The following is a 12288-nucleotide window of genomic DNA, read 5'->3' as shown; positions in this document are numbered from 1 at the left end:
GTATCTAGATACAGGTAAAGTTGTTGTTGAGTTTAGCGTAATGTTTCTCAATTTTCAGCAGCAGCAACAGCTCAAAATTCAACTCATCTACTATCAAAGAGAAAAAAAAAGGACCACATTTGATACTTAGTTTCCAGTTTTACAGCCATATTTTACCTGTCTAAGTCGGATGTCAGCCTTTCAAAATTCTTAAGAATAGTCAAAACTTGCACATCTTGACTGAGAAAGCAAGGTGGTAACAGTCCATGGATATTCAGTTGTTGCCTTTCCTCCAAGGTAAAAGCCATGCCCTGCAATAAATATATATACACTTAAGTGAGCTATAGATGGAGAGATATCTTTCAATACAACTATTCAGCAAAATATAGCACAAGGGAAGTCAGCATCAGAAAAATAACCTGTTTAATATTAAACAGAATTAATAATTATGAAATTATTTTGGAAAAATATTTATTACTGAATACAAGAGAACGGTCCTGTACAGTGCAACAGCTCCATTCCAGAACAGAATGAGTTAAAATCTTCCAACATTCCCTGCAAAGTTATTAAGCTACAGCTCAAGTACAGAACAGCAATCCACAGGTTTTGAAAGTTGAATGAATGTTCTTAAACACTCCTTTGTTTGGCTTGCTTCTAAACACAGAGCATGGATAATGTTCATTTCAGTGTAAACACTGTGATCTTAATATTTGAAAGTTTTTGAAGATCTGGGTCATGTCAGATGTTCACGTGAATTTTTAACGGAATGCCATAGTACAATGAAATAGTAATTATCTTTTTGTAGTCAAAGAGGCTGATTTGAAGTCAGTCAACACAAACGTGGCCATTGTGAGTTTGGTATAAATTCAGACCCAAAATTGTTTTGTTTTTCAGATTTGCATTCAGTTACAGTAAAAAAAACTCTTGGTACAGACTCAGTGGATTTCTTCATAGCATCCAGGAGACTTTAAAAAGTAGTTAGTATGTTAAATAGATAGTCATAAAACAAAATGTTTGCAGCTTAAAGATTGGTAGACTGCCAAATATCTGGCAAAGATCTGCTTTTATAATAAGACATATTTCTCTAAAATATATTCAGAAATTACTCAAGCTATTGAAAGAAATAGTATGCCTTTAGAGCAGAAAGATGATAGTGTGTGTAGTACACCAATACTAATGATCCTAAAAGTTGCCAGAGAAGACTGTTGATGAAATCAGATTTGGGAGATAAAAAGGAACGTGATAGGGCTTTCTCTTATATATGACTTACCAAATCAATACATGTTTCACACTATAACCATTACATGAGGCTCCACCCACACGTCCCATTTCCTTAACATCCTGCCCACAAAAAGATGAGCCCAAAACAAGGAGAAGAAAAATTCATGATGAAATGTTTTCAAAATACCAAACAATTCTGGATCTATTGAACGTACTCCTTTCACACAAATAAACTGAGTGGAAAAAAGCTTAGTAAAAGCCAATGATCATTTTGCTACAGCTTTCCATGCATGTAGATATTCAGAGATTTTAAACGCTTTGTTTTTTCCTGATCCAACGTCACTTTTTTTGTGGCCCTGTATGCCATGAGTGACTTCAGCTGGTATTACATTTTGAAAGACCAACAAAGAAGAACAAGTCAACACTCCTCAAGGGTTTTAAAGTTGGTTTCTCTATCCTCAATAGACTTCTTTCACCTCAGGAAATGCATAAAAGCTGTGCATGTTCGCTCATGCACACACACCCTTCAGTGGCAGTTCCAAATGATTGGACTTAAGAGAACTTCACAGTTTCAGTGGATCAGTGTTGACAACAAAGTGGGAAGCCAATTACCCTCTGCTTCCCCCCTCTCCCATATCTCTTAGAGAGGATTCTTCTGAAAGAAAGATTTGTGCTTACCTTCACTTTCAGTGTTTGTGCTTACCTTCACTTTTAGGAATAAGATAGGAACTTTAATTACTACTCTACAATTTGTGTTCTTGCTGGAAACTATATTTTAAAACAGACACAAGAAAAGTTACTGTGTCTTGCCAAGTTCCCTTTTAAAAAAGCGTTTCATCTTGGAATAGCATATTTTCCACATGTTGCTACAGCTCCTATAGTAAATGTTAATTTCTTTTGGGCAGTACTTCAAAAACACAGCACTCACCTATACCTACTATGCTATACATGGTTTCTCTACTTGTATACACTTCTTTAGAACAGATATCACAAATTTTTCAAATGTATAAAATGGGACTTTAGCTCCTTTTTTCTCTGATACTTTGTACGCTAAGAGAAAATAATTATGAATGAAATGAAACACATTGCAAGACAATTTAATGAGAAGGCCATTTCACTTAACAAACATAGACTGTTTCATCTTCTTATAATAGCAAGAGACAGCCTACAAACATTTTGTGTCTTAGGGTTAGATTGCTTGTACTAGTTTTCAGTTTTCTACTGCAGAATACTGTTTAGTGTTGTTTCCCAGCCAGCCAGCAGAGAGTGCTCTAAGTTCAGCTTGGCTTACGCTCTCCTTGTATGGAGCCAATCATGCACACACCTGAATGGGGCAGGCTTCCAACCTCTAAATGTACCTCAACTATAATAAAACCGTGGACGTTTTCATTCTGTGCTCTGTATTACAAATAATTTGTCCAAGAACAATAATGTGACAATCTAAAAACAACACAAGATCAAGAGACTGCAGCTGTAAGCATTTAACTTCACCTAAATTCTGTTCCTTCCCTTCACTGCTTTGTGTCTTCAAAAGGCAACATATATATCATCATAATTAGAAACTGAATCATGTTTAAGTCTCGCAGGTAAGAGTTCTCAAGTCTTAAATGCTTTTGTTTCATATGCTTCTTTAAATATTCTGGCTTTGTTAAGACATTGAGTTCTTCATCCTCCTCATTACCTGCCTTTCTCACAAACCATTTGGCAGAACTGGCTCATTCATTCATTATTTATCAGTTACTTTATTGCTCCTTGTGCACAACTCCCGTTCTCAGTTTTACAGAAAGCTTTTCATGCCAGTTATTTTCATTTTCAAGAAGTTGAACTCATTGCAAATACATTTAATTCTGAACTCGTCACTCAGATTGCAATGTTGTGCAATACTTGTAACAATTATTTATATTACTACAGCTCACTGTTCTTTTGTTATTCAATCTTTATCAGTTTATTAATTCAGCTCTTGGCTATGTTCTCTGCTCAGCCTCTCTCCTTTCCCACAGTCCACTCCATTACATGCTTATTTTCATGCAATTACACATCAGTTCCCTTGTTCAGAAACAGCTATATAACAGGAAAAACACCATTCTGAATCGAACAGCTTTTTGCACCACCTTTCAATCAAATTGACAAGTTCTGCTTGAGGAGACAGAGAACATATTCAAAATATTTCAAGAGCTATCTTGGTCTCAGTTCACAGTCAGCAAGCAGATAAGTTCTCTTTTAACACAAATTAGATTCCAAAGATTGCATAAACTCCTTAAGAATAAGACAGTGCACCAGAATTATGTGCACATGCTGTCTATGCACTAATGAGATTCAGCTCCACTAATGGGCAGCCAGAACAATCTCAACAAAATGTTCTTCTTAGGAATTCTCCTTCAATTTCTTTAAAGACCTAGTACTCTTTTGGTTTAGTAGGCCCACATTTTTCGAAACCTGTACCCATTCAGAGAAAAGCTTATCTCTTGTAGGACTCACTGCACACAGCTCCTAACATTACAGTATATATGTAGGCTGTCTTAAAAGATGAAACTGTGTTCACATGCAAGGGTCTTAAAAGTGGTGTCTCTTTCTTCAGCTTTTGGTCATAGCAGACCTCAAGTCATCCCCAACACTCAGGAAACAACCTGCAACGCTAACATTTGAACTCATGTGGCAGCACGTGTAGTTGAGCATAAAGGATCTGTGCATGGGTAAAGGAAGGAATGAAGGGGAAACTAAAATGAAAATGTATCTAGAAGTACCATTTACTTTATAAGAAAAGTTTCTGGACTGCTGATCTAAGATACTGCTAGATAAAAGTCACAGTCTCTAAAATATCTTGGGGACAGCAGAAAATAGCTGATCATTGTCTCAAAGCCAAGCAAAAAGTGAAAAAACCTTTCAATTAAAAGATCTTTCCATGTATCAAAATGCTAAGAGTGAACTAATGTCAGCAGTATCTGGAAAGAACCACTCAAATCCAAGGGATACAGATATGCAGAACATCTGTGAGTGCAGCTGGAAGGAGCAGAGCTGGCTCCAAGCCACCGCCTGCAGCCTGCTGCTGGAAGAGCCGGTAACTCGGAGCAGAGCACAGGCATTCTGGCACACAGCGTGCAGAGAAAAACCCACAGCTGCAAGAACAGCAAATCTGCAAAAAGATTTGAATCACTTCTTTGAAGAAATATGCCTACAGACAGAACCCTGCCATTATGTACCTTCAAAAATAATAATAAAAGAACAAGAAAAAAAAAAAAAAAAAGGAAAATAAAATGAGAAGTAAGATTTTGGCTGACGAACTAAAAACATTTTCCAGTCACCAGAGAAGAGTTTTTCCTCAAGATTTCCCAGGTATGTCACTATTAGTTGCCAGCACCATAACATACTCATACTGCTCACACCATTCTATGCACAAGTTTGTCTCCAGAAGTTCAACAGAGTGAGATGTGATTCTCTAGAAAACTTAACCTTTGGTATGTATAGCACTCTTCAAGCAATTCCTTTGCTGCTCCTACTTTTGCCTTTCATAATTTTGGCTCCTCATACTACAGCAGAGCTGTTAGGGAAGAATCCAAGTCAAAACAAATACAACAATTTTCTTTTGCTTTATTTTAAGGAGGAATCTGCAGGCTGAGAAAACAGCATAATATACATATGGTCCTGCTGGATTTGGGCTAAATGAAAACATTTCCAACCACATAAAACATTGCGCTTCCCTCTAAGATGAGAATATTAATTTTTTAATGTAAATTTTACATATTCAAATAACTTCATTAAAATTTCCATAAAAGAATACGGCACACATGAATTTTCAAGCATTTTAAGCTACATTTAGGAGTCTGATGATCTGCAGATCCCTTTGTGATATTTTATATTATTTGTGCTTAAAGAAATATTCCATACGCAATCAAAAACAAAGCTTTACAAGCTTTTCCCTTTCACTCTGTACTTCAGAGAAAGCAGAAGAATACTCTACATTTTCCATATCCAAAACTTGTTTAAAGGGACAACACCCCAGGAAACAGAGAATATTACTCTGAGATTCGATGAGTAAGAAACTTATTCTTCTAAAAACAGATGTGGTTCATGGCAAGACATTGGGTTGGATCACTAAGTACGGCTAAAGATGATCCTGCTAGTGTCTTTCAACATTCTTGTCGTGATTGCTGCAAAATATCACAAACACAGACAACTATTTCTGATATCTGAATTAATTCCTCTTTTTTGTACAGCTGTTTAGGCCAGGGCAGACACAAAGAGCCACTATAGCAAAGGAGAAGGAATAATACTGCAACCCAAGCTATGGTCTTCTGTTATCTAGGATCATCATTTGGACCTCAGGAAAACAATACCCATGCCAAATATTAATATAAAAATGGAGCTTGGACATGAATAGTGAACATGAAAATACAAATTCTATATTGCAACCCTCGGACAACTCATGCACTATAGTTGATGGACACAGTGCTGATCACACACACAAAAAAGAAGAAACTACCTCAGTTTCCACTATAAAATGTCAAGGGGCATGGGTTGGATTTGGTGCATACTTTTAAATGCAGCTAATGTCTAAGTTGAAGATCTAGCTATATTCTGGTATTTAGCACTTATAACGTCAATGTTGTTTTCCAGGAGTCATAATAAACCTGCATACTGCACATAAAATTACTTCAAGTTTTGAGGAAAGTCAGGAGACTTGAATTATAATCACAGTTCAATTCTATGTCCATAGGATTTTCAAATGCAAACTTTAAATAGTCGTGTCACCAAGGGAAACTGAAACCAAAGTCACAAACAGCTACTAACAAATAAACCACAAATAAGTACAGTAGCTAATAAACACATCCAGGGCCTTATGACTCAAAACAAATGCAGATGGCTAAAAGGAGATCAGACTTCTCTTGGCAAATTCATCATGGGAATGTGTGGGCAGCTTGGCAGCCTTTCAGTGATCTGGTAATGGGGATTTCATATGAGCATGATTCAGGCTAGCACATTAGAAATGACACATCATGGCATTCTTATTTTGGCAATCTTCCTTTAGTCTGTTGTAAACAATTACCTGAAAGAAAGCAATTAAGAAAGTTTTGGTACATATTTGTCTTGTTATATGCACATATATACAGTAAAATCTTTTTACATTGCATAACCTCTCCTCACTTTAAGTTTGTGATGGCTACATTGCGCGCAAATAGCAGAGATTAATAAGTTGAAGAGTAAAACAAGTCATCAAGTAAATACTGTATAAAATACAGAGGATGTAGAGGTACAGAGGTCTAGAGTTAGACACCAAATTTAGATGTTCATAGGCAATCTAGGAACCTATTATTTTACTACAGTTTTACAATACATAGTATTGATAAAGAATGGTCCAGCTCATTCTAGAAAAGACACCTTGCAATCCATAATCCAAATTTATCCCTAGGCTCCAATGACTGTATTGCCTACAAACCAAATTCAGATGCGTGTACATAAGAGCCTACTGCTATTTGGGAGGTTCTAAGGTGTTGGAGCAATCAACATGGCATAGCTCATTATGACAATGATATCAACTGTAAATCAGTTTCAAGAAGACATGGGATACTTGGACAGCAACAGGTGAAAGTCAGGCACAACGCCGGGCACAACACTCCTGTGTACTTCAAACAGCATTAGTTGCCTACATGCCACTTCAAGGGAAGTGATTTTCCCACTCTGCTCTGCACTGGTGCAACCTCACCTCAAGCACTGTGTGCAGTTCTGGGAGCCACAGTATAAGAAGGACATAAAACTAGTATAGAGCATCCAAAGGAACACTACAAAGATGGGGAAAATGAGTGATGAATGGCTGAGGTCCCTTGGTTTGCTCAGCCCAGAGCAGAGGAGCCTAAAGATATAATTCAAGGCAGTCTCTGGCTCCTCACGAGGGGAGTAGAGGGAAAGTGCTGAGCTGTGCTCCATGATGACAGCAACAGGACCTGAAGGGACAGTGGGGGTTAGGAACAGGTTCTTCATTAGAGGGTGGTGGGCATGGCCCTGAGCTACCTGAGTTCAAGGAGCAGGGGGTTTGACTTGATGATTTTTGAGGTCCCTTCCAGCCCTGCAATCCCGTGTGTGATTCTGCGAGTGTTTGGGCAATACTCTCAGAAAAGGGTTTGAATTTTTGGTGGTGCTGTGTGGAGTTAGGAGTTGGACTTAGTGATCCTTGCTGGTCCCTTCCATCTCAGGATATTCCATGATTCTATGATATATAAGCCACTATATCAAGCTCCAAAGGTCCTTTTGATTCCAAATCCATGTGTCCCACTTGAATTATCCTACTTTGAATCCTTTGTATTGTTACAGAAATGCTCAAAGTAACCCCAAAATTACAAGAACTGGATCTGTATGCTTTGAATCAGAGCAACGAGACTTAAAAGTAGATTCCAAATAATTTTAAAGACATGATGCCATTTGCAAACTGCAGCAGATAAGGAGAAAGAATCCCCCAGCCTCCACCACCCAAACCCACAGACCTCTACAGCTTTCCTGCAGTACCTAAATCTGAGATACCACTCAGGGAACAGCTGTGTTAGAGTAAGATCTGTAGTTACCTATCCTTTTACTTTTAATGTGAGTATGCCAATATTGCTGTCTGACATACTGCTACACGTTTCAGCATCAACTACAACTTCTAATCTTTTCCTCTACTGCTCCTGTCCCTTGTAATAAAACTGCAGTACAGGGTTGACATAAAAGCTCTTTGGTGAGAGCTGATGAGAATGTGCTCTGCAGGTCCCTATGTCCCAGTAAGATATCCAAGTCTACGGAGGAGCTGCCCATGGAAGTTCCCCATGACATGCTGAGCACCACAGAACAGTCGTACTGCTGACCGCCCAGGGCTGATAAGTTCAGAATCCTGTAAGATGTCAGACCTGCTCGAGGTCCCCAGCACGTGCTGCCATGGAGCTGCACAACCTGGTGCACATAGAAGAAGGAGGTGACTGCTGTGTTGAAAGTGACCAGTGAGCTGGTAGTGAACTTTTTAAAATAAAGATGCCACTAATTTTTACTGGACCTTACCTGAAATTCTCATTTTGCTATAGAAATGAATTCTCTTGAGCAGAAGTTGATGTGTGTCAGTACTGGTATAACTATAATCAAGGATGTCTGGAATCCTATCAGTGGAATAACTAACATGGAATCTTTATTTCTGAAGAGAATTTAGATAAGTGTAATATCCACTGACATATGACATATACTGCTAACTAGAACAATTCCAAATGAAGTGCCAAATGAAGTTATTTAATCATAAATATTATACAAAGGACAGACTCCACGTATGCAGTCTCCAATATGCCAGTTACATATGCAAAATCAGATATTATTTGAGAGTCAGTCAGATTTCCATGTAGGTAGATGAGGAATTTCAGTGACTGCCAAAAAGTCCATCTGTTTAAAATATCCACTTATCCAAATACAGGTTAGTAAGCCCTGAAATCCTGAGGGGATTTGATAAACCTGATATGCTTAGCAGATTTTATTGTTGCCTTTCAGAGAGCGATTATCAACTACTGTGTTCTGTGCTCCTGACAGAACAAGTTTCTCTTCAGCAGCATGAAAAATAATTAATACAAATAAATATTTTAAATACTGTAGCTTAGGTTTGCTTAGAGTAAGGCAAAGGGAGATTAAACTGTGCAGTTTTTCCTCTTCTAGTAGCACCACAGTAGCAAAAGGAAATATACAGAAATGGTCTAAAATAACGCAATGCAAAAGGAAGGAGGCAGAAAGAAATGGCGATCAGCATAGGAGGCTCAGATTTGAGGTTTGGTTAGCAGGCAGTTCAAAAACTAGAAAAGAAAAGGTTCTAGCAGAGATTAGCATACCTTAAAATTTATTTTTAAACATCTTCCTAATTATAGCAACTTAAAAGGAAGTGAGACTTCCCTCTCACAATCAAGATACTATGTGCCTATTTGATTTGTAGTTGCTGTCACAGAGAAACCTTACATCTATTTTCTACACCTTACTCCTGGCCTCATGTTGTCTTGAATAGGTACTTTTCCTTGAAACCTTCCACTGCTGCTGCTACTGATATGGGGCTAAGGCTCAAAGATTAGAGTGTTAAAGCAGCTCATTCTACACCTACAACAGTACCCTCCCTGTTCTGTTTGTTCTCTTGGGCAACAAACAGGACCCGAGGAAATGGCCATAAGTTGTATCAGATGAGGTTTAGACTGGACATAAGAAGGAACTTTTTTGTCAGAGGGTGGTCAGGCACTGGAATGGCTGCCCAAGGAGGTGGTGGAGTCGCCATCACTGGCAGTGTTCAAGAGGCATCTGGACAGGGAGCTAGAAGATATGGTTTAGTGGTTTGCTGTAGGTATGGTAAAGGGAGGACGGCTGGACTAGATGATCTTATAGGTCCTTTCCAACCTTGTGATTCTATGACCCCATGATTCTGTTAAGTGATACAGCTCCAGGAAGAGTGGCCTGGAAAAAGATTTGACCAGAGAATTGTTGGTACCAAACCTGCTGAACCTAAATGATAGATATTATTAGATGACTGATGAGTAGCACAGTCCCACTCTAAATCAGACCTCTGGGCACCCTGCTCACTCCACAGAGAGACTGAACTGGTCACTAGGTTGAACATTTTTCTCTTTTTTGGACTGAAAGTATTGAAAACAGCCATTTTGGACTAAAAGCTTTCCACTGTCATAGGTAATCCAGATCTATTGTAGATTACACAGTCTATCATCTGTAAATCTTTTTGGTTATACAATAAAAACACATTTTACATGCATATCAGGTATTTCTTCATTCTATGGTTTCAAATGTATTTTTCCTTTTATAATCTCAGTTGAAGAACAGGAAACATATAAATATATGAAAATAGCAAAGACTATCCAAGTCTTTTGTCTGGGGAACTTGCTTCATCTAACCTTGGCATTTGTTCTTGGAACACAGTAGTACACTAAAACCAAACTTACTCCCTGATTGCACCTGTTTCCAAAGCACAGCTCATCAGGCCATTTATCTCATCTACTATAAAGTATCTATCCTGCAGATAATTTATCTAATAATAATTTTGCCAAAACAATAAGCATTCTACTTGCAGCATTCTCTTTCAAGTAAAAGTCATTCTCTTCTCTTGAAAGAGTTTTCAGTGGGTCTTTTAAGCTAAGCAAAATTCTGCTCTTTTCTTCTTCCATGCATGATTTTCTTTAGGAGGTAGTTTCATTCCAAAATCATTAGGAAAAAAAACAACAATTCTGGTAAGATCTACTAGATCTTAAATCTATCCTAAGCTTTCACTTTAAGATGGCACTATTACTATCTTCTGAATTTCTGTCTTCCCTGGAGTTGTGAGATATGTGGCTGTAATAGAAAGAACTGATTGAGCAGGTACAACATATGCTGTACAACCTAGATGACTCAACTATCCCACTGTGGTTATAGATGCAATTCTTCAGATGTCACAAGAACAAGTCAACATTTCTAACACTTTTCTTTCAAATAACAGATTAAAATGTTATGGGTAAGATCCAACTCCCAGATTCAAGGACATTTCAATTTCTACTCAAAAGAAGAAAAAAAAATATATAGTGCTTACACAGAGTTGCAGATCTGTCCTTGAAATTGTAATCACTAATGCATTGTTTTCTCATTGAGTGTTGCTGGAATTTACTGATTACTGAAAATCAACATTTTCTTTTTCCTCATTCTCAGGCCTCCCCAGAATTAAAATCTTTATTGCAACTATGAAGACAGTTGCAGTACAGACTTGTAATAAAAGGCATATAGAAATGGGAGACAAGCATACAAGGACACACTGAAAAGTCTTGGAAAGACTGCAAGGGATTCGCTATATAGTACACAACCATAGTAGTAAATCACTCTAGTGACACAGCTGACTTCTGCTCCACTGACATCTCTAGGCCAAGCACGCAACTAAGCCTTGCAATCTGCAAAACAGACCTGAGGCTTATAGCCTTGCTAGTTAGTTCTGGATCAGAACTAGAAGCCAATCATTTCTTTCTTCTTAAATGTAGTATCACATAACCAATAACTGCACTCAATAAATTGTACTGCTTCCTTCATTAGTAAGTAGAAACTTTAGGCATCTTAATTGGCTTATACAGTATTAATAAAAAATACATGGAGAGATTATATGACAAGGTTATTATACTATGCTGTCTGATAAACCATTCTAGACAGACTCATATTACCTAAATTGTCATTTAATTTCCTTGGCCACAACTCCTACTTTCCAGACTACATCAGATGGCTATTCAAGAATGTAGAAAAGAAATATATGGGGATATTAATTGTGAATGTTTTTATCATGTTTAATGCAAAAAATAAAAAATAAAAATCCTATATTTTGCTACAGATCTTTGCCAAATACTGAATTCTTGACAGTTTTATTACATTTTGAGAGCTGCCCTACTACTTCTTTGGTTTACTAAGTGGAATACGTTGCAAGTATAAAAGCACATTACAATTGTCAAGAAGTCAAATATTGAGGAAAAAAATCAGGTAATAGACCCACACCTAAAGCATCTGAAAAGTGCCACACAAGATTCTTAGCATGCATAAATTAAACCACTCACTAACGAAACAGTCTTGTTGGGGACAAGAAATTCTTCTAGTTACATAAACAGCCAAAATAATTATATTCAAAACTTCTCAATTTCAAAAATATTAATATATTAATATTATCAGTATTAACAAAAATTAGTGAAAAAACCTAGATACAATCCACATATTTATTTTCCTCATATATTCTGTCTTGCTGTTTTGCTAAGTATGTAGGAATTATGTATCTGTTTCATGACAGGATCTGTTTTCTTATTTTGCATCCTTAAGCAGTAAGCAGAGCCATCAGTAGCTGTTCTCATTACTAGAACCATAAGCAAACATCATCTCAGCACAAGGAAACAGCAGACAGAGTTAGAAGAGTGCACATAGATTGGTCATACAGTTAGTATTTGTACAAAATATGATAAGCTTATTTGAACTTTGCTACAGAGTTTAAACATAGATTTTGTTTCTATCATTTTAGTTAACATGGGAGGAAAAAAAGAAAGAATCAGACTGACTAAGAAAGCAAACTCTTAGTATGTAAAATCAATGGGAAAA

At 37.2% G+C, this 12288-nt stretch overlaps 1 protein-coding gene across 1 annotated transcript in view; it reads right to left on the bottom strand.

Annotated features, from left to right (window-relative positions):
• ME1 (malic enzyme 1) overlaps nt 1–12288 on the bottom strand; it is a 143151-nt gene that overhangs the window by 104989 nt on the left and 25874 nt on the right. The window contains exon 3 of the mRNA XM_015858973.2: nt 157–290. Within this exon, the coding sequence (XP_015714459.1) occupies nt 157–290 (134 nt within the window). The remainder of the gene's footprint in view (nt 1–156; nt 291–12288) is intronic.

Source organism: Coturnix japonica, chromosome 3 (assembly GCF_001577835.2).
Source record: "Coturnix japonica isolate 7356 chromosome 3, Coturnix japonica 2.1, whole genome shotgun sequence".
Lineage (NCBI taxonomy): Eukaryota > Metazoa > Chordata > Aves > Galliformes > Phasianidae > Coturnix > Coturnix japonica.
Note: the sequence above shows the minus strand (reverse complement) of the source record. Positions and strands in the feature narration are given on the sequence as shown.